The sequence below is a fragment of the Carcharhinus amblyrhynchos genome, chromosome 26 (assembly GCF_965287045.1).
Source record: "Carcharhinus amblyrhynchos chromosome 26, sCarAmb.v2.hapA, whole genome shotgun sequence".
Taxonomy (NCBI): Eukaryota; Metazoa; Chordata; class Chondrichthyes; order Carcharhiniformes; family Carcharhinidae; genus Carcharhinus; species Carcharhinus amblyrhynchos.
The window spans coordinates 35,457,133-35,480,918 of NC_137349.1; the positions used below are offsets into that span (position 1 = coordinate 35,457,133).

A 23,786-nucleotide genomic window follows, 5' to 3' on the forward strand; every position below is an offset into this window, starting at 1 on the left:
TTGTCCCTGTTCTGAAACCAAACCGTACCACGAGGGTTTGTGGGGAACTACGCACTAACAATAAACAGAGGAGCCCAGCTGGATTGGTCTCCCTTCCCAGGTTAGAGGATATAGGGCATTGGTGAGGCCGCAGCTAGAGTAGTGTGTGCAGTTTTGGTCGCCGTACTTAGGCAAGGATATTTTGGCCTTGGAGGAAGTGCAGAGGAGGTTTACTAGGCTGATACCGGAGTTGAGGGGGTTGAGCTATGAGGTGAGGCTGAATAAACTAGGCTTGTACTCGTTAGAGTTTAGAAGAATGAGGGGAGATCTCATTGAGACATATAAGATGATGAATGGGATGGATAGGATAGAGGTGGAAAGACTCTTCCCGCTCAAAAAAGACAATAGGACTAGGGGGCACAGCCTCAAGATAAAGGGGGGGGCAGTTTAGAACGGAGTTGAGGAGGAACTTCTTCACTCAAAGGGTGGTGAATCTCTGGAATTCTCTGCCCGTTGAAGTGGTGGAGGCTACCTCGCTAAATATTTTTAAGACGCGGGTTGATGGGTTTTTGATAAGAGAGGGGATTAAGGGTTATGGGGAGAGGGCGGGAATGTGGAACTGAGCCACGACAGATCAGCCATGATCTTATTGAATGGCGGGGCAGGCTCGAAGGGCTAGTTGGCCTACTCCTGCTCCTATTTCTTATGTTCTTATATCAATGCTAAGTTAGCAGGCGGTCTCAGATAGTTCAGCTCGACCTGAATCATGCATATCTGGAACTGGAAGAGGGCTCCAGAATGTTAGTTACAGTGAATACCCACAGGGGGTTATATCAGTGCAGTCGATTGCGATTTGGTGTCTCGTCAGCCTGTGCCGTTTTCTAGTGCACTATAGAGAAAGGCTGTTACAGGGAATCCCCCCCAAAGTGGTGGCATACTCGGACAAGGTCCTAATTATAGGTGCAGCTCCTGAAGAATATGCTACAAACCTGGAAGAGGCTCTTCAATGGTTTAAGGAAGCTGGCAAATGTTTAAAACATGAGAAAAGGGCTTTCCAAGCTGGCGAGGTTAAGTCCCAGGTTCAAAGTGGATGCAAAGGGGTTGCAGCCTCTTGGTGATAAGGTGAGAGCTATTACAGGAGTGCCTGTGCCTTGGAATGTGACAGAAATTAAACCCTTCCTGGGAAAGTCATGCCAAACCTTTGGACAATTCTGGCCATCTACACCAGCATTTCAAAAAAACAGCAATGATGGAAGAGGGGAATCTCACAAAAAGAGGCTGCTATCGAAGTCAGACTGGCTTTACCAACACTGACATTGCCCATGTGACACCTCGCTGTATGGAGTCAGAGTAGTTCTATCCCACAGAATGGCAGATGGGGTGAATTACATTTGCTTCAAGGACTTTGTCAGAAGCTGAGAGAGAGTGCTCTCAAATCGACACGAGAAAGTCCAGGGGTCATTTATGCCATGAGGAAATTTCACCAATACCTCTACGTTTGGCAAATTCACCATTGTGACCGTAAACCATTTCCCGGAGGAGGACCCAGTGCTGCCTATTCACTGGGCCAGGGGGCAGAGGTGGGACTTGCTGCAGGCATAAGAACGTAAGAAATAGGAGCAGGAGTAGGCCATCTAGCCCTTCGAGCCTGCCCCGCCATTCAGTAAGATCATGGCTGATCAGTCGTGGCTCAGTTCCACTTTCCCGCCCTCTCCCCATAACCCTTAATCCCCTCGCTTATCAAAAACCCATCAACCCGCGTCTTAAATATATTTAGCGAGGTAGCCTCCACCACTTCAACGGGCAGAGAATTCCAGAGATTCACCACCCTTTGAGTGAAGAAGTTCCTCCTCAACTCTGATCCAAACAGCAACCCCCCCCTTACCTTGAGGCTGTGTCCTCTAGTCCTGTACAGGCAGTGTACACTACACCCTCCAGCATGGGGCAGGAACATAGATCTCGAGTGCAGATGCATCAAGCCACCTCCCGCTGCCACAGACCGAATTGTCACTGCCTGTTCCACAGGAGATAATATTTTCTGATGCCCTGTTTCAGGATCCCATATTACATCCTGGGCAGATAGAGACACTTTGTTAGAAAAGGTCAAGAAAATGGTATTTACAGAGTGGCATTTCGACAAGACAGAGTAAATGAAACTGTATTTGTAAACACGGGGATGATGTAATCTCTGAGGATGGGGTGCTATTGTGGGTGGGGGTCCTGTGAGATTGCACCACCCCCTGGTAAAGACCCCTGCTCCAAGAGCTACACCATGCCTCTCCCGGCCAGGGCAGAATGGAAACATTGGCCAGACACTATGTTTGATAATCTGGCATTGACAGAGATATCGAACACTGTCGGGCAGTGGCAAAGTTGTCACTCTCAGAAAACGTTACCACCACCAGCGTCATGGAAACAACCGGGCCGTCCGTGGTCACGGCTTCATGGAGATTTTGCTGGACATTTTACGGGACACGTGTTCCTGATCTTAGTGGATGCTCATTCCAAGTGGCTGGACATTCAACTCACGATATCCACCACAGTCACATCTACAATTGATAAAGCGAGGCTGATCTTTGTAATCCCTGGCCTTCCTGGAGTGTTGGTATCAGATGAGGGTGTAATAACTCCATGAAGGCGAAGGAGCCATCGCCAAAAGTTCCCTTACTTATAAGACATACTGTACAACAGAGTGCTCTCTGTCTGCTCCCTGCTTCAGCAGGCAGAGGGACTGACACACCTGCTTTAAATAGGGAACATGAGGCTCCCTGATTGGGCCACTAGTTAGGACAGTTCATACTCCAGCAGGCCAATCTCATTTGCCTGGCTGAAGTCATCACAGAGAGAATGGCATTCACAGCTGGGGAATTTCAGATTTCCATCAAGTCTGCTGGTATTTGTCACATCAGGTCAGCCCCTGGCCATCCTGCCATTGGTGGAGCGAGTCGTGCGGACATCAGGGCTTCCATGAAGCAGCAGGTTCATGGACGGTTACAATTGGCCAGATTTTGTGCTGTCCTACAACACTACGCCACACGTCACCACTGGGGTCTCGACAGGCGTACCGGTTTGGACTTGGTATTCCCAGGAGGGTAGCGGCGAGGCAAGCCTGTCAGGAACGGCACCATGGAACTCAGAAAGGGGGCAGATAGTTTAATTTTGATGACCTTGTGTTGACACGGATTTCCGGTGGCGGAGTTACCTGGGTGCCAGGGAGAGTCGTGGATCAGACCCGTATGTGGTGGAGGCACAGGGGCTGTTGAGTTAAGCAGCATGTTGACAACTTACGCAGGCGAGTAGAGCCAACTCCAGGAGGCAAATAAGTGGGCTCCGTATTCAGTTCGGACAGACCGGCCTCTGATCCAGAGATTCCAGTGCCTGTGGTGGGGCCGCGGCTCCAGTGGCTGAGGCAGAGGGGGGACCTGGCAAAGATCGAGCTCCAGAGGTGGGTGATACGCCCACTCCATCAGTGGATTCAGTGTTGTTGGCTGCTGAAGATCCAGAGTTACAGCGTTCCACAAGGATCCAGAAGTCTCTGGATTGGCTGGCATTAGGACCTGTTTTCTCCCAGTAATATTGTCATTTGCCTGCCTCTGTGTTAATGGTTTCTCTTTTTGCTTTATCATAAGCAGTCTGAGAAGATAGGGGGGGACGGGGTGTGGTGGTGTGGCCCCTGTGCGAGCCATCACAGGCTGACACTGATACAGTGTAAACGCACAAAGCTGAGCGTATCGGGATCCAGGGCGCACTCATCCCCAGGGCTGGAAGTGAAGTCAAGGCATTGTCGGGAACAGATCTACATCGCTGTGCTGTTAAACCCTTCATTGTTCTTCTCAATCAATAAATCTTTTAGTTCGCTCCTCGCCATATTGAGTTGCCTCAAGTTACTACATTTTGGTTCTATGTAACTATGACAAAGGCTCCATATCAATATAAATTGTTATTGTTCCAATGGGCATTCACTTTAATAAAAAAATCACTACATGGTACTACAATCAAACACCTCTTAAAAATCCTTATATATACTACCCTGTCAACGCTCTCTATTATTTCATCAAAGAACGCAATGGAGTTGGTCAAAGACAATTTGTCTTTAACAATTCCATCCTGACCTTTATTTATTAACTATATTTTTCCAAGTGCCAATATCATCTCAAAGATTTTCCCTAATGTGAGCATTAAGCTGGTGGTCCTCACTCCCCTTCCGAACAGGGTAAAATAGTTACAGTTCTCCAGTCCTCGGGCATCACCACCGTATAGAAGGAGGTTTGGGGAATTGAGCTCAGACCCTCCACCAGTCCCAGCCTTAACTCTCTTAGCAACTTAGAATATAACATTTTCAGACCATGAGACTTTTCCATTTGGAGGACAGTCAACATTTTAAGTACTTTCTCTTTTTCCTCCGAGTGTGAGATGATGCATCTTGGGAGGACTAACAAGGCAAGTGAATATACAATGAATGGTAGGATGTTAGGAAGTACAGGGGACCTGGGGTGCATGTCCATAGATCCCTGAAGACACTTACCCAACCTCTGCCCATACCCATATCTCTGCACATTTACCATGGCTAATCCATCTAACTTACATATCTTTGGACACAAGGGGGCAATTTATCATGGCCAATGCACATAACCTGCACATCTTTGGACTTTGGGAGGAAACTGGAGCACCTAGAGGAAACGGGGAGAATGTGCAAATCGCACACAGACAGTGACCCAAGGATGGAATCGAACCCAGGTCCCTGGTGCTGAGAGACAGCAGTGCCAACCACTGCGCCTATTATGCCAATATATGACCTGGTCACACATTTCCACTGATTAAGTATGGGAAGAGATAGCAGACATCTGTATAAATTTACTCAGACACATACACGTCATGTACTGGTGTGGTGCAGAAGGATTTGATGGGCTGATCTCAAACTTGCTGTGTTATTAGGCATTAGAGAGCTTTATTCTAGCTTAATGAGCTGACTCGGTACATTCCCTGTTGAGAAGAGGATGAATACATGATTGACATTTAATTACCTGCTTGGAAACGTTTAACAAATTGTGCATGTCTCATGGAGGGCAATCTTCAAGGTCCCAAAGAAATGGAATTAGGCTGTGGATTCAAGTAAAATGATCATAGAAACATAGAACATTACAGCACAGTACAGACCCTTCAGCCCTCAATGTTGTGCCGAGCTATGTCCAATCCCAAGATCAAGCTATCCCCTCCCTATGATTCTGGTTTGCTCCATGTGCCTATCCAATAACCGCTTGAAAGTTCCTAAAGTGTCCGAATCCACTATCACAGCAGGCAGTCTATTCCACACCCCAACCACTCTCTGAGTAAAGAATCTACCTCGGATGTCCCTCCTATATCTCCCACTATGAACCTTATAGTTATACCCCCTAGTAACAGCTACATCCACCTGAGGAAATAGTCATAGAAACCCTACAGTACAGAAAGAGGCCCTTCAGCCCATCGAGTCTGTACCGACCACAATCCCACCCAGGCCCTATCCCCAATCTGTACATATTTTGCTCACTAATCCTCTCTAACCTATGCATCTACGGCCAATTTTAGCATGGCCAATCAATCTGACCCGCACATCTTTGGACTGTGGGAGGAAACCGGAGCACCTGGAGGAAACCCACGCAGACACGGGGAGAATGTGCAAATTCCACACAGACAGTGACCCGAGCCGGGAATCGAACCCAGGCCCCTGGAGCTGTGAAGTAGCAGTGCTAACCACTGTGTTACCATGCCGCCCCACTCTACCACTCTACCATGCTACCATCTCTGCACGTCCATTCTATCTATCCTGCTCATCATCTTATAAACCTCTATTAAGTCACCTCTCATCCTCCTCCACTCCAAAGAGAAAAGCCCCAGCTCCCTCAACCTTTCCTCATAAGACCTACCCTCCAAACCAGGCAGCATCCTGGTAAATCTCCTCTGCACTCTCTCCAATGCTTCCACATCCTAGATCAGAAGATCAGTGCGATCTTCCGCTGCATTTCTTACATTACACAACGGCCAGGTTTCTCTGGCCTTGATCGCCCTGCGATTGCTGCCAGCGAGAACGGAGAACTTGGCGCTCAGCCAAATCTCCATCCACTGCAGCAGGACTGGAGAATCCCAGCCACCAGCGGGGTCAGAGAATTCCAGTCAGTGCCTCAATTTGGAAAGTATTTCCTTGATTGTGAAATGCTTTGAAGGGGTTGTGAAAACTGCTTCAATTACAAACAAAGGGACTGTCTCATTTCCTTTCAGTTGTACATGACGTTAAAATCTGATCATCGAGATTTTTACATAACGAGCATATCGAACAGGAATAGGAGTGGACCATCTGGACCCCCCACCCCCCCAAGCCTGCACTGCCATCAGGATGGCCAACTCTGAGTGAAGGACATGAAGAACATTTTGCCAGGCTGGGAGAGGGCGGTGTGGAGTGGGGAAGGAAGGAGGGGTGATGCGGAAACAGTTGGTGGGTCAATGGGGATGGAGGGGATGCGTTGCGGGGGCCGGGGGGGGGGGGGCGAGGTGGGGGGCAGAGGCTGCTGGTAAGACTGTGGGAATGGGGGTGGGAAAGGGAGAGAGGGGCAAGTGCCGACAACATGAGAGTGAGGTGGGTGGGCTCCCAGGACTGTTAGAATGGGAGAGGTTTGGGGGGGGGGGGGGGGGGGACGAGACTGGGGGAGTAGGGGTAGGGATTGGGAAGCGGGATTCCTGTCTAGACTGTAGGAACAGTATGGGCGGGGGGTGTGGGGGGGGGCAGTGAATTCTGTCAAGATTGTGGGAGTGGGACATTGGGAGTGCAATTCACACGTGTCGGTGTGTGAGTCGCAAATCTGAAATGTAGATCAAAAGTTCATCCTGAAATACAGAGCAATCCCCTGTCTGTCATTCAATACAGATCATTCCTGACCTTCCGCCTCATATGCACCGCTTACTTCCCATATCCTTGGATTCCCCGATGGATCTAGAGACTACTTTCCCCAGCCTTCAATAACCCAGAACAATGGGGCACCCACAACTGTGAGATAGAGAATTCCACCCTGTGAGTAAAGAAATTTCTCCCTCCTTTACCACCACATGAGGTGGGACAAGAATGACTCTCCGATTAAATCCTGACAGTGACAGAAGTTTTTTTTGTGTGTGAAATTAGTGAGGATGTGTTTTACCAAGACTGCAGATGTTCCACTTCAAATGATCAAATGTTGGGAAAACCACACCTTCACAAAACAGATTTTCTTTTTAACAATTTAAAGGACATTACAGTATTTGGACGTTTGGATTTTTTTTGTAGATAGGTTATAAGTTCACTTTTGAACTGGGAGGGACAATGCCTCATCCAAGAAATCACCTGACCAGCTTGAGGAGTAAACACTTGTTTGCCCGTTAACCTGCACTTTAATTAATGAGGAAAAACTGGTTTAAAGAGAAAGGGCGAATGATTTCTTAGAAATCACCTGACAGAGAAGCTTGAAATTTTGTTTTGAATTCTGTTTTTGAGAAATAAGGCAGGACGGAAGGGCGCACAAATTCATTCTCTCGCTGCTTTGTGTGTGGTTATCAATTTGCAGCCGGAGAATCCTCATCCCCAGTATAAATTGTCTGCATTTTGAAACCTGCAAAGTGAATTGATTGAACTCTGTAATCTCCTCCATGCTGAAGCTCTGTTGGTGAGAACCTGTAGACACCTACTGGGACCAGCTGCCTGTCTTCGCACGAGGGACCTCAAGATTGACAGCATCGAAACCCTGCAAACTTTATCCTTCATTTTATACAGCCTAACCTCCAAAGCCCATCTCTGCAGAGACCCCTTATTTGTTTCTCTGTGTGTGCGCATGCTGGGGTATTTTTAAAAAGGGAAAGATCATTATACCTGCCGAGTAGAATCGTGTGTTAATCAGTTCTTACATTTAAATTGTTTTTGTAATAAATAAATCATTCTGAGTTTATTGAAAGAAGCCTGGTTAAAATCTCTTTTACTTAGGGTCTCATAGCAAAGGTAAATAATTGGTCATTTTGGTAAGTGAATTAAATTTTTAAATTTAAAATGCGACCTGCGAGTAGTCATAAAATCTTCGTGTCTGCGTGGATTTCCTCCGGTTTCCTCCCACAGTCCAAAGATGTGTGGGTTAGCTTGATTGGCTATGCTAAATTGCCCCTTAGTGTCCTGAGATGCGTGGGTTGGAGGGATTAGTGGGTAAAATATGTACGGATATGGGGGTAGGGCCTGAGTGGGATTGTGATCAGTGCCTCACAGTGCCAGGGACCCAGGCTCAATTCCACCCTTGGGTCACTGTCAATGTGGAGGTGGAAGGGCAGCACGATGGCAGAGTGGTTAGTGCTGCTGTCTCATAGCGCCAGAATCCCAGGTTCAATTTTAAGGCATCTGCTGCAGATAAAGAACTGCCATGGTGCCTCTCTCTATGGTACAGGGTTTATAGAACAAATTTATAGTTATCATCCTCCTTTTCGTTGTGATGTTCCTCATTAATTTGTTAACTAACCATACCGTCCTATGAGCAAACATTCTCCTTATCTTGCAACCCGTTTGTGTGGGTTTCCTCCCACCATCCAAAGATGTGCAGGTTAGGTAGATTGGCTATACTAAGTTGCCCCTAATGTTAGGCGGACTAGCTAAGGTAAATGCATGGGGCTATGGGGATACGGCCTGATTGGGATTGTTGTCCACGCAGGCTCGTTGGGCCAAATGGCCTCCCTCTGCACTGTAGGGATTCTATGATTCAGAAGAGCATTGGGTTGATTGGGAAGTGAGAGAGGTACTATGGAAATGGCAGCTATTCCTTTATAAGTGGATGCTTTTCACGCCATGATTTTGAAATGCTAGGCATGTTTTCCGGTCCTTTTTTTGTATTCAGTACCATAACGGCCATCAGACACACAAATCACCGTGTTCACTGCGGCTTTTCTCTGGGATTCTTTCCCCTGCTAAAGGTCGGTTTTAAATGTCAGACATTTATCCTGGTTAAAAGAAAAACACCCGTTGAAGATTAATTGATTTTGCTACTTTTACTATGAAATAAGCAACATTGTGCAATTGTGTTTTGTGTTGCCCTCAGTCCCTGAGTTTAGTTGCGAGTGAACACTTGCAAGAATTCATGAAAAAAGTTGTACCTGTGAACAAGGTAAATATTTGGAAATTGCCATTCAACCCTGATTAATTTTTTCTTTAACTTCATCGTTTGTTCTCTTGAAAGATTTCTGGTGTGGCACATTATCAAATGCTTTTTTGGATTTCATTTTTATATTCATACAAATTGAGGTACTCAATACATTTTTAACCTACTTTTTGCAGCATTTGCATGTGTTTTTTAAAGGTTGATTCAAAAGTTTGCTCCCTATATGTTAAAATAGAACTTAAGAAACACCTGGAAGTGTGATGGGAGTGACTGCCCTTGACATCAAGGCAGGATCTGACCAAGTGTGACATCAAGGGGTCCGAACAAAACTGGAGTCAGTGGGAATTGGGGGAAAATCTTCCTGTACAAAGGAAGATGGCTGTGGTTTTTGGAGGTCAATATTCTTGGTTCCAGGACATCATTGCTGGAGGTGCCAGGTCCAAGCTTTTCAGCTGCTTCATTAGTTCCTTCTTTCCTTCATAAGTGCCAGAACTTTACTGGTCTGCCCACCAAGGGAATTGGAGCGGGCGAGGCGTGGACAATGGGAAGGTCCATTGACCTCGGGTAGGATTTTCCGGTCTCTGGTCAAGCAAGGCCATAAAATCCTGCCCTAGGTCTTAAGGTCAGAAGTGAAGATGTTCCCCAATGATTGCACAACGTACAGAATTAGTCGTGACTCTCCAGATACTGAGGCAGCTCCTGTCCAAATGCAGCAGGACCTGCATAATATTCAGGATTGGTCTGACAAGAGGGAAATAATATTTCTGCCACGTAAGTGCCAGGCAATGACCACCTCCAACAAGAGGGGATCTAACCATCACCCTTGACATTCAATGTCATTACCATCATTGAGTTCCCCAGCATCAACATTCTGGGGGTTACCATTGACCACATGAACTGATGAGCTGTATAAACACTATGGCAATACAAACAGGTCAGACATTGGGCATCCTGTAGCAAATGACACAACTCCTAACTCCATGAAGCCTGTCCACCATCCACAAAGCACAAGTCAAACGTGAGATGGAATACACTCCAATTGCCTGAATGAGTGCCACTCCAATAGCACTCAGAAGTTCAACACCAACCAGGACCAACACCAACACCAACCAGCCTGATTGTTACCCCAGTGTTGTGGTAAAATCAATCATTCCAAATCAGTAAGCCTTCCAGCAAATAAGAGCTTTATTTTGCAGGTATCTGCTGCAGATAAATAACTGCCATGGTGCCTCTCCCTATGGTACAGGGTTTATAGAACAAATTTATAGTTATCATCCTCATTTCATTGCAATGTTTCTCATTAATTTGTTAACTAACCATAGTATCCTATCAGCAAACATTCCCCTTATCTTGCTGCCCGACCTTGGATATGACCTTCAGTTCTGCCTCTTCTCCTCCTTGTCCTGTTGACAATGAATGCCTGTGAAACTTGTTGGGTTAGCTGCCCCAGAAGTATCCTTGGCCAAGAATCCCATCATGCCTATTGTATTGGCTACATTTCCCATCATGCTTCTCACTACATTTGTCTATTCTAAAGCTATTAACGCACATTTTACTATCTTAAGAATATCCCATTTTACTATCCATATCCAATCCGTGCATCACTGACAGAGTGTGTACCATCTACAAGATATACTGCAGGAACTGATCAAGACTCCTTAGACAGCACCTTCCAAACACACAGCCACTAATATCTAGAAGGACAAAGGCAGCAGACACATGGGATCACCATCACCTGGAAATTCCATTCCAAGATATGACTTGGGAATATATTGCCGTTGCTTTGCAGTCGCTGCGTCAAAATGCTGCAACTCCTTCCCTAACAGCCCTGTGGGTGCACGGCACCACATGGACTACAGCGGTTGAAGACAATAGCTAACCACCATTTCCTCCAGGACAATTAGGGATGGACAATAAATGCTTGGCCAGCCAGCAATGCCCACATCCAGTGAATGAGTAAAAAATAGTTTTAAAAACAGGATTTAATAAACCTTAAACACTGGTGCTCCCTAATGGTTTGAGATGATCTAACCAGTTGATTACCTCATGCTGCTAACAGCACTTCATTTATTCACACTAATTTGATGTTAATTCATTGAATTAACTTGCTTCATTATTGACAGCACGATCTCCTGCTGTCTTTTTCTATTCTCCTTAAACCAACCCATTTCAGTACTTACGTCATTGACAGGTTCTGTCTTCAGAGATGATGGTTTGTGTTGATTGTCAACTCTGGAAGTACGGAGGCCCAGGAGGTTGTGACCCAGTGACAAGTTCACCATACAGAAAATCGCTGTACATTTGTCATAATCTAATGATGTGGCAATGCCAGCGTTGGACTGGGGTAAAGCACAATAAGAAGTCCAAAGATGTGCAGGTTAGGTTGATTGTCCCTAAAATTGCCCCTTAGTGTCCTGGGATGGGTAGGTCAGAGGGATTAGCGGGTAGATGTGTAGGGATGTGGGGGTAGGGCCTGGGTGGGATTATGGTCGGTGCAGACTCGATGGGCCGAAGGGCCTCTTTCTGCGCTGTAGGGTTCTATGATTCTACAAGTCTCACAACACTAGGTTAAAATCCAACAGGTTTCTTTGTAGCACAAGCCACTAGCTTTTGGAGAGGAGCAGTGCTGGTGTTGCGAGACTTCTTACTGAATCCATCTAATGAACATGGCCAGGGAAGCTCAGATATTGATGGCTTAGCAACAAGTGCATGCTAATTATTAACACAGTCCAGGACCTTCAAGTTAATGTACTTGTCCTGCCAAGCCGTGCTGAGGATAGGTTTTAGACAGCAAAGATGAAAACTATTCATACTTTCCTCCTGTTTAGCATGTGTTCATAGAATCATAGAACCCTACAGTGCAGAAGGCGGCCCATCGAGTCTGCACCAAACACAATCCCACCCAGGCCCTACCCCCATATCCCTACATATTATACCCACTAATCCCTCTAACCTACACATCCCTGGACGCTAAGGGGCAATTTCTTAGCCTGGCTAATCAACCTAACCCACTCATCTTTGGACTATGGGACGAAACTGGGGCACCCAGAGGAAACCCAGACGGACACGAGGAGAATGTGCAAACTCCACACAGACAGTGACCTGAGCCAGGAATTGAACCCAGAACCCTTGAGCTGTTGTCCATATCTCAGCACCATAGAGAAGTGTATTGAGGTTACAGCCTCGGGAGACTCCCGGCTTGGTGTTGTCAGTCAGGTTGCTGTTATTCCAAATTCTCTTACCCAGCTTGGACAGAACAGTTGCAGCTTTTGCAATGTTTGTGTTTATCTCAGTGCCAAGTGACTAGATTGCCGTGTCGCACCGCAAAGAGGAAAAAAAAACTTTTAAATCGGAGGTGGTTTCCAGAGGGCCTGGGTGTTCCTGAGCAAGGCCTGGCTGTAGAATGGCCACCCATGCACAATCACTGCCTTTTCCCATTCTTCAGGTCTTCTGCACACGCGTCAATCGGAGGATGGCCGTTCATGAGCAGTTGGTATTTTTGCACCTTCAGGCTGGGAACAGGTCCTGCACACGTGTGAAGCTCATATTCTTAGTTTCTTATTGCAAAGCCAGCCCTGCACCTGCACAGACGGGAGATTAAGTACAAAAGTGAAACTGTGTGAAAAGGTCAGGTGACCTGGAAGAGGAGCATCATTCTAAAGAGACTGCCTAAAAGAACAGGACATGGGAAGGGGACAGAAATCTACTCAGGAAGAGTCTTGTTAAGGGACAAAGATAGGAATCCGAAAGAGGTCCTGTTCAGTGAAGTTAAACATGAGGAACAAACAGACAGATTCCAAGTTAATGAGAGAAAGTTGCAGGGAGGAGACCTAAAGCAAAATGGGCTTGAGGAAAGGTAGAAGGTCCAAGGAGGCAACTATCTTCTGCTTATGTCACTTCACTAAATGTTACCATTCCCCCCAGGATTATCTTGCTCTGTTGGTTCTCTTGCTATACAATGACTATTACACGACATGGCTTCATCCACCTATCTCAGATATTTGGGAAACTATAACAACTGCAGGAATCAGCTGTAAAGGAATGGGGCTTTATTGCACAAAATGAAGCAAAAACCACAAGCCTATGGTGAACACAACAGGTCTCAACCGGGGCAGTACATCAACGGACCCACTCAGGAGCCTGCTTTATAAAGGGATCAGGATTCGAGCTCCACATGTTAACGTAATTACCAATCATCAGGGAGCTCGTAATGTACAAGTCCTACAGAGGGGTCAATCAGTGATTCCCCATACAAGTCCTGGGCATTATCAAGGAAGCCGTTATTCATTATGGAATTCATTATTCCCAGTCCCCTCTGTTCCCAGATTATCCGGAATCAGTTTTGCTGGTTAAGAACCCTCCGCTCATGTTCCCAGTCTGGCTTTTTTTTTTAGGCACTCTTGTTTATTTCATCAACACCCAAAAGATTGACCTCACCTTTTGTAACCCTTCCAGCTATTAGAGTTAGCATAAGGCAGCTATTCAACAGCAGGTGCTCAAGCTTACACCTGGTGACAGAGAAACTCACAAGTGCCGATTGAAAATGAGCTGAACACTTCACCCGAGAAATTCAGAGTCTTAAAAAGCCAGATTAGAGACTGTGCTGGGACACTCGATATGCAATGCCATTTCACTTTTATTTCATCAACCCAGAGCAAACCAATAGGAAAACATAAACACGAGACATTGAAACCTAACAAATCTAATTCCATTAAATCATACAGTTACAAATTTATAAAAATGTACATTATTTGCAAACAGTGAATGAAGCAAAATCGGTTCCTCCCTTCCCTTGCTGCAACCCACAGTTGTCATAAATTCAAAATGCAAGCAACTGTTCTTAATCAAAAGCATTTTAGCTGTACAATACCAGAAAACATTCCATTTAATTGATTAAATTCTTTGACGTACTATAAATATTAAGGGGAAAAAGTATCTGGACGGGGTGGAGGGGGGAAAAAAAAACAGAATTGCCGTCATAGTCACGGACTAATCAATACTACTCAACAATATCACAGAGAGAAGATATTTCACTGTCCCTGGTACCAGTCAGAGGAAAAAAAAATCAAAAGGTCTGCACAAAAGCAGAAATACTGCAGATGTTGGAAATCGGTAACAGAAAATGCTGGAAATGCCCAGCAGGTCTGGTAGCATCGGTGGAGAAAAATAGGTTCACGTTTCTGACCAATGATGACCCTTCATCAGAACATTACAGATGCGTTCCGATGAGGAGTCATCATTAACCGAAAACAGCAAATCTTGTTTTTCTCCACGGATGCGGCCTGTCCTGCCAAATATCCAGCGTTTTCCATTTCTATCTCAAACATTTGCTGCCAATTTTAGGAGTTTCAGACTGAAAAAGATGCACTTCCTGGATCACTGGCAACTGATGAAAACTGTAATTTTTACTTATTTTCCACCTGTGAGACCTGTCAACCCAAAAGCACTCGAGCAGGGAAGTCTATGCTCGACCATTACCAATTACTGTGGGCCAGCTGTTCTGAGCTCCAGGCCAGTCAGGTAAATGTTCCAAAAGTCCCAGTGCACCAAGGGCTCTGCTGGTCCAATCATGTCAACACTGCTGTGAAGACAACACATTGCCATAAACAAAGAATACAGAGCACTCCCACAATATGTATCTGATTTGTGGGAACAGTCCTTGGGTTTCACTTTGATTGCCGGTCTCTGAACTTGTTACTCTATTGATGGTTCCCCAATATTGATGCCAGTAAATTGCCTCAGACTGGCCAGGACTGGAATAGCCCCGGAGCAGGTGAGACTAATTAAAAAACTTATTGCAATAAAGTCTGGCAAATCCTTGCTTTAGTAAACCAGTTCAGAGCACTGAACCACCTGCAGTGACTGGGGATAAAAGAACTGTCCTGGACTGCTGCCCATTCACATCGTCAGCAAGAGAAGCTTCCTCCACAACTCACAGCAAAGGTCTGATAGTGCAGTATAATCTTACACAGTACACAGGGGGAACGCCAAGAGATACAAACACACTATGCATGCAACCATTAAACTCTTATCAGAATAGGTGATGTCCCCATTAAATCTCCCTTTATCACGTTTTTGGGTTCAAGACATTCAATTCCCACTTCCTGATGCCAGTCCCCAAACTTCAACTCGCAGTGACTTGTGCCCAAGTTGACAGCACTTTAAGCATTGGGCTTCACAGAGCTTGCAATAGTGAACATTTGTCTTAGCGTTGTGCCAAAATAGCTGACCTGACAAAATATGCATGAGGGCTGGTGACTCACACTAATATTGGAACTGGGCTCAAAGCAGTACCACTGAGATGAGGAGGCCTTTTTCCTGATCTTTTGATCACAGAGACTTCAATGATTGGCTCTCATTAGTTTGCAAGATCAGTTTTTAATAAACATGAGGGTTATTAATTCAACTGACCTAATCACATCATAAGTCACAGAGAAATGTTTTGCAATTAAGGAAGGACATGGGTTAATAATATTGAGCTCTGAAAACACAAACCATCAAAGAACTTGGTTTGTAGAGTTACAAATCTGTATCTTCCTCACTGGAGTCAAATGAGACACAGTTCAGGTCATTCTGCCTTCAAGGTGAAACTGATGTTTATCTGTGTCTGACAATATTATGCTGAAGCTGCAGAGGTTATTTGGTCGATTTTGGTTGACCATTTAGGCTTTTGTAAATGTCATGGACTATAATGCTGAAACAAGGTCGCCACATTCTATTGTGATTGTTTAAGGAAACATTTTGCAGTTTAGTCACTTAGAATTACAAAAATCAGCCTCCATTCACCACCTATCTATCTGGAAAACTACATATTTACGACTGAATTCCACACACAACTACTACACTTTTAAGCTAGACATCTTAGTCCTAATAAGCAAAAGGCTGCAAATAACTTCTGGAGAGTGAGTGTTTTTATGCCTTGACATTTTACAGAAATAATTTAAAGTATTTAATACAATGGCATGATACATTTTGTACATAATTATCTATATTTCATTGTTGATAATCACCTTCTCCATTTTAATTTCTAATCTTATTCAAACCCCATCTCTCATGGGGTTTAAACCATCTTAGGAACTACTTTGCCTCAATCCACCGTATCTGCACGACAAGCATCCCACACCCCCTCCCCCCACACAAATATTCTGAGGGGTCCCAATCCCTGAAAAACATAAAAATTAAAGACTTAATTCTGAGACCTGACAAGGTCTGAACACATGCTGCTATACGACTGAATGTAAAAAACAAAATTACTGAAAAGTTTCTTTTTTCTTTCATGGTTTTGTGTTTTTTTGCTAATTTAGCCACAAAGATCCTGATTCTTGGTAACACTTTCCTGATGGCACAGCTAACGTAAGAGCAAACTCACACAAGAGAATGAAGCAGGACAGTTCAACTTCAACCTGCTCCAACTCTCTTATGGAGGCCACAGAGTTGCACGTCCCAGCCATGAAGAGACACCGTTCACAGCAAATGAAATCATTCCAATCTGCTTCAGTGCTTATGCAGATGAAAAAAAAATCAAACTGGCAGGAAAAGGAACTCTACAAAGATAACACTGAAATATACACAGATAAGCACATTGTTTTGCAATGATCAAAACATGTATTTATTGAGGTTACCGAATAAATCAATGGTTTATAGAAAAAGTGGCTCAACAGAACTAAACAGAAAGTGAAGTATGTGCTTATTTTGGCTAATGATGAACAAGAAGACAAGGATTTAGTTTTGAGCTTAAAGGATATTAAGGAATAAACATTACTGACTGAAAACTAACATTAATGACCTGGGGGAACTATGTTGGACACATTGGTTTCCCTCTCCATAGATGATTACCAATTATGCTTTGTGGTCATTTTTTTTTTAAAACATTTCCAATAATTTTCATTTTGCATCAATTGCGATCAATAGTGAATTGGGCCTTAAGTTTCCAAGTCTTGAGAACAAACTAAGACGATACAAAATAGACCAACGTCTCCCACCTGACACCCCCAACCCTTAACCCACCAGTAGAGATATCATCAAGAATAGTCTTGGGATCAATTGACTCCACAAGACATGAGGCGTGATCAATTTCCAACTTCATCTGCCCTGCCCAGCAACTTTTTTTTTTAAAGCCCCATCTTAAATCAGGATTCACCACAAAAATTAACAACAAGAAATTAAAGGTTCTAAAACATTCCGGCGAGGGGGGAGAAACTGCCTTTAGTGTGCTGCCATTCAAAAACCGTGCACATTATAAATTCCAGTGAGCAAAAAGTTAACATTACAGCTGGTGTACCAACATTGTTGGTGCAGCCAGAGTTCTAGCCCAACTCCCAGGCTGGGATTCATTGCGTCAGATGCTCAGCTACATCCGAGGTTTTGAGAAAAGGGATTTTCTATAGGTCTTCAGAGAAAAAAATCTGAACCATTTTGGGAATGCAGCCTTTATATTTATCTTCAAAAACATTTTCAAAATCCACCAAAGCCTCCCAACTACAAAAAAAAACTGTACCTAAAGGCGATTGAAAAAAGTTGTCGTACTGCAGACAAATCAGAGAAGTGACATTGGTTTCCTTCATATTAATACGATCACACCTACAACAATTGCAAATATTGCTTTGGTTCAAATATGCAAGGGAGATACACACAAAAGCTAGAAAAACGCTGAACTTTGTTCTCTCTTTCTTCTTAAGCCAAAGATTTTAAAAAAAACTCACACACTAGTTTTTTTTCTATGTACAAGAGATGTGATTGAAACTTCAAGGCAGATTCAGTAGTTCAATTCTAAATTTGTTTAGCACCTTCGCAGAAGATGGCTCATGATTTACTGTAGAGTCTTTTCAACAACATTTTTGTTTAAATTGAATCCATTTACTGAGCACAAAAGCATTTCTATTTTTTTCACCCATTGAAAAACCCAAAACAAACAAATCCCCCCCATACCCCCAAAAACACAGAAATGCATGTCCCTAATTACTATAGCCCTGCTGGTATGGTGAATGAAAGAGGTTTTCCATAAATGTATAATATTCAGGATTCTGGCTGTAATCTTTCTGGCTGTAGTCTTCTTGAAACTTGGAGTTTGAGGGCCAAGTCTTCTTTGCCTCCTTAGTTTCCTCTCCTGAGACATAATCCTCGTGTTGGGAGCTCATCAGTGGTGACTGCAAAACAAACAGGATAGTGAACGGACAAAGCAGATCAAACGTTGCACAGCACTTTGACAATGGAAGGCTTAAGTTGCATCTCTCCCCAGTGATTTCCGACCGTTGGAATTCAAATCAGTTTAACAAATAACAATTTACACAAATCCACAACATAGGTGTTGAAGGTCAGGATTAAAGTAAAAGGTGGTGATGGGAAAAAGGATCTAATTCCTCACTTTAATTGAATGTTATCAAAACAGCCTCTTTTATTGCAGCCCAGATTAAAATACCGCGCAGAGAATCTGTCTGAGGCTGGAGAGAAAGGCTCCCATAAGTGTTGGTATTTAGGTGAAACAATGATTGAAACAGCAGCAATTTCCCAGTTTAAAAGGTGCTCAGATTCATTTAATATGCTATGGGGCAACCAAGCACATGTAGTTATAAATAAAACAGCTCCAGAAAAAGCCACGATCAGCCACTGAATAGTCCAACATCAAAACAATCCATTTGGAGCACACATCCATGTTGTCACAAGTGACACAGCCTTAAATCAAGTCTCCTGCACTCTCCCTTTATCCTTCAACGTTCTTTACCAATGCAATGAGGTGCCACATGTGTGGGTTTCAGTAAAACATGGTGGCTTTGTAAGATGTTACTTGTTCCAGATCCGAGATGGAAAGGTCACCAAAGCCTGTGAATCTCTCACTCCAGGGCACGTGACGTTATACAAAGTGATGCAACCACTTTAATCACATAACATCCCTCCCCTTTTACTTCTTTAGTCTCCAAACAACAACTTCTCCCAATATTTCAATAATTGGGCCAATTAAACATTATCATAATTTCCCATGTATATATTTATATACACAATTAATAAGACATCTCTCAGGTGGATGTCTATTCTGGATTGTACTCAACACTGGAATTTGGCTACTCGAGACCTTTGAAGTTTTCTCTTTTTTTGTTGATAATACTTTCATATGAAATTTCAGTGTCAGTTTCCATTGTTGAAGATTCTTTAGATATAGAATCTGAATTTGTCTTGTTGTTGAAAATTCTTTAGATATAGAATCTGAATTTGTCTCTGTGGTTAGTCTCTATTCAGAGGTATCAGGACTTCACATTTCTGATGTAAGAATTTCCAGTGAAGCTTCAGTGATTTCACTCTTGAGGCTAGTATCTGATCAGTTTGATGTTCCTGAACTCTCTCATCACCCACCTGTATGGTGTTAAGATATTGGACCTGTTTTTTCTATGATAACAGCAGGTACCCATTTTTCACTGGTAGCGTAGCTTCTTGCTAGTGCTCATTCTTCCCGAGTAAATACTCTTTTTAGAATTTTGTTCTCTCCTGGCAATTGGCGCTTTTTGTTTCGGTCGACAATCTCTGAAGTGTTTCAAAAGGTCAAACTTGGTTCTTAGGTTCCTTTTTAAAAGTAGCATTGCTGGGGAATTCCGTGCTGTTGCATGTGCAGTGTTCCTGTATATGATCGAGAATTTTTTTACTTGTCTTGAGATGAACCAATTGCTCTGTCTTCTTTTAAGGTTTCTTTTACCACTTTGTTAGCTCTTTCACATTCTTCTGTCCAGTGCCATGCCTGTTTACCAGATAGCAGAGTGTGCAATGGCTGCAATAGTGTTGTGAAGTTTGGGGGGAGTATGGTAGGATGAGAGAAGAATTGGCGAATGTGGACTGGGGGCGCGCGTTGGAAGGTAGGTCTGCTGAGGAGCAGTGGAGGATCTTTAAGGAGATCTTTCTTGGTGCTCAGCAGAAATTTATTCCAATGGTTAAAAAGGACCGTAGGAGGAGAGGTAATAAGCCGTGGATAACAAAGGAGGTGAAGGAAAGTGTTAAATTAAAAGCGGAGGCGTTTAGAGTAGCTAAGTGTGTTGGGCGAGAAGAGGATTGGGAGAGGTTTAAATGTCAACAAAGATTGACAAAGAAGTTGATAAAGAAGGGTAGGATAAACTATGAAGCTGGGCTAGCGCTTAATATAAAAAAGGATAGCAAGAGTTTTTATAAATATATAAAAAGGAAGAGGCTGGCTAGGGTGAACGTTGGACCCTTAGAGGATGAGAGGGGGGACTTAGTGGTAGGGGATGGGGATATGGCTGAGGTCTTGAATAACTTTTTTGTTTCGGTCTTCACGGGGGAGGACGTGAATAATTTGCCGGGTGTTAGCGATGGAAAGGTGGTAGGACTGGAGGGTCTCAATGACATTACTGTTACTAGAGAGGTGGTGCTCGACAGACTGGAGGGACTGATTGTGGACAAGTCCCCAGGACCGGATGGAATGCACCCGAGGGTTCTGAAAGAAATGGCGGAGGTGATAGTGGATGCCTTGGTGGTTATTTTCCAGACGTCGCTGGATTCCGGGGAAGTGCTGCAAGATTGGAAAGCGGCTAATGTTACGCCGTTGTTTAAGAAGGGTGCCAGGCAAAAGGCAGGGAATTATAGGCCGGTTAGTTTAACGTCTGTTGTAGGTAAAATGTTAGAATCCGTCAAGGAGGAAATAGCGAGGCATCTTGAGGGGAATTGCTTGATAGAGCAGACGCAGCACGGTTTCGTTAAGGGGAAGTCGTGTCTGACAAATTTATTGGAGTTCTATGAGGATGTGTCTAGGGCGGTGGATAGAGGAGAGCCAGTGGATGTGGTCTTTCTTGATTTTCAGAAGGCGTCTGACAAGGTACCTCACAAGAGGTTATTGCAGAAGGTCAGGGGGCATGGAGTTGGGGGCAGGGTGTTAGCGTGGATAGAGGATTGGTTGTCAAATAGGAGGCAGAGCGTGGGGGTCAATGGGTGCTATTCGGATTGGCGGTCGGTGACTAGTGGAGTGCCCCAGGGGTCGGTGCTGGGGCCTCAGCTACTTACCATTTATATAGATGATCTGGAGGAGGGAACCGAGTGTATGGTGTCGAAATTTGCTGATGACACCAAGATTGGTGGAACGGCAAATTGCGCGGAGGGTGTGGAGACTCTGCAGAAGGATCTAGATAGGCTGGGCGAATGGGCCAGGAACTGGCAAATGGAATTTAATGTTGGCAAGTGTGAGGTTGTCCACTTTGGTAGGAATAATGGTAGGAAGGATTATTACTTACGTGGCGAAAAACTGCAGCAGGCGACGGTGCAGAGGGACCTCGGGGTCCTTGTGCATGAGTCGCAAAAACCCAGCCTGCAGGTGCAGCAGGTGGTCAGGAAGGCGAATGGGATGCTGGCCTTCATAGCGAAGGGGATTGAATATAAAAGTAGGGAGGTCTTGCTGCGGCTGTACAGGGCACTGGTGAGGCCGCAGCTGGAGTACTGTGTGCAGTTTTGGTTGCCGTACTTAGGCAAGGATATTTTGGCCTTGGAGGGAGTGCAGAGGAGGTTTACTAGGCTGATACCGGAGTTGAGGGGGTTGAGCTATGAGGACACGCCGAATAAACTAGGCTTGTACTCGTTAGAGTTTAGAAGAATGAGGGGAGATCTCATTGAGACGTATAAGATGATGAATGAGATGGATAGGATAGAGGTGGAGAGACTCTTCCCGCTCAGAAAGGACAGTAGGACTAGGGGGCACAGCCTCAAGATAAAGGGGGGGCGGTTTAGAACGGAGTTGAGGAGGAACTTCTTCACTCAAAGGGTGGTGAATCTCTGGAATTCTCTGCCCGTTGAGGTGGCGGAGGCTGCCTCGCTAAATATTTTTAAGACGTGGGTTGATGGGTTTTTGATAAGCAAGGGGATTAAGGGTTATGGGGAGAGGGCGGGAATGTGGAACTGAGCCACGACAGATCAGCCATGATCTTATTGAATGGCGGGGCAGGCTCGAAGGGCTAGATGGCCTACTCCTGCTCCTATTTCTTATGTTCTTATGGAATGGATTTACCATAATAGTTTATTAATCCTAGAAACAATCTCAATTGCGTCACATTTTGAGGACATGCTACTTCTAAAATTGCTATAATCTTTTTCGGTTACTTACGCAAGCCATCTTTATCAATGATGTAACCCAAGTCATTTATAACTCAGGATTATGGACAGAATTTTTCCAAAAACCGACTAAGTGTTCTTCTGGTGAGAAAATAGATGTGATTTGTGTCAGACACGCATACGGTAATCAGATCGTAATTTTCTCGCACTTAAGTCAGTTTTGGGAGAGTGATGAGTTTTGCACCTGTTCTGAGGGGGGCAGAACCCAGCTTCACAGAGATCTGGCCTCCCAATCCGGAACTGAAATTGAGGACTCCCTCCCTGCTTCATGACCCTTCCCATTTCATGCCTCCCTTCAGGTAGTTGGCACTGGCAGATGGGGCAACGCGCATCTATGTCCTCAGCCACCTCCAAAGGCCTCCGAGCCCCCAAGAAATTCGTGGAGACCAGTACTGATCCTTCCTGGGCTCCTTCGGGAGCCCACTAAAGTCCACTAAATAAGTCTTCAATCAGCAGCAGTATTGATCAGCACATAATAGAGTTAATCGCCATCTTGGAATCTCCACATATTCTTACTGAGTCCATCAGGTTTTAGTACAGGCACAATTAGTGTAGCCCAATCACTTGAAACAAATTCAATGACTCCTGTTTGGACTAGTCTTTCTAGCTCTTCTTCAGCTTTTGGTCTGATGGCATTTGGCACTGTTCTGGCTTTTAGACATTTTGGTGCACTGAATGGTTTAATTAAGAGTTGGATTTCAACTCGTCATTAAACCCAGCGAGTTTTCAAACACATTTTTGTACTTTTCCAGAAGTTGCTGAAGTTTGCTAGTGACCAATTGATTTATAGCTCCCCAGTTGAGTTTGATTTTTCCCAATCACGCTCTACCGTAATGAAGCACACAACAGAGGTAACTCCGCTGTTAGTCCATTCACTTCTACTTTTACCTTAACGTATCCTTTTAGTGGTACAACCTTCTCTGTGCATGTCCGTAGGATAATATTTGATGGTTTCAAATGATAATGAATTAATTTCTCCTTATAGATTGTCTCAGATATAAATGATACTGCAGCCCAGTTTCACTTCCATTCTGACTAGCTTACCATCAAGTTTTGGAAATACCCATAAACCTTGTGAATTACCACGTATCGACAATATTCCTAGCTTGAACTTGTTTTGGCACACTATCTTCACGGTGTCTTCATCTTTACCTGTCATTTTATAGATTCTTCCTGCAGACTTGGATGTTTTCTTTCTCTTACACATTTTTGTAGGTTGGAGTATCCAACTTGGGCACATCGGTGACATGTTTGTTGGTTAGCTGAGAAATGGCCCAATCTTTAAGTTGTCCAGTACTTAATTTGTTTGAAATTAACACTGGAATCTTTCTTTGTGACAGTTCACAATTCCACAATCTTCATCAAACACATCCACGGGGCTACCTTTACCTGCCATTTTTGGTAATCAGCTCCCAGGTTTTGTACTTCCTTCAGGTTTCCCCCTCTTCCCCTCACAATGCAAATGATCACCTTATCTACCAATGCCACAATTTTCTTTTGTCAGAACTTTCCCATAGTAACTTTGCTTTCAGATCCCATGGACGTTTTGTTTCTATGAGTCTCTGTCCCCAC

General features: G+C 44.3%; 1 protein-coding gene across 1 annotated transcript in view; it reads right to left on the minus strand.

Annotated features, from left to right (window-relative positions):
- Positions 1-13,740: 13,740 nt before the first annotated feature.
- The window catches only part of kdm4b (lysine (K)-specific demethylase 4B), a 406,075-nt gene continuing 396,029 nt past the window's right edge, over positions 13,741-23,786 (minus strand). Inside the window, exon 23 of the mRNA XM_080213068.1 lies at positions 13,741-18,262. Within this exon, the coding sequence (XP_080069194.1) occupies positions 18,071-18,262 (192 nt within the window). The 3' untranslated portion in view covers positions 13,741-18,070. The remainder of the gene's footprint in view (positions 18,263-23,786) is intronic.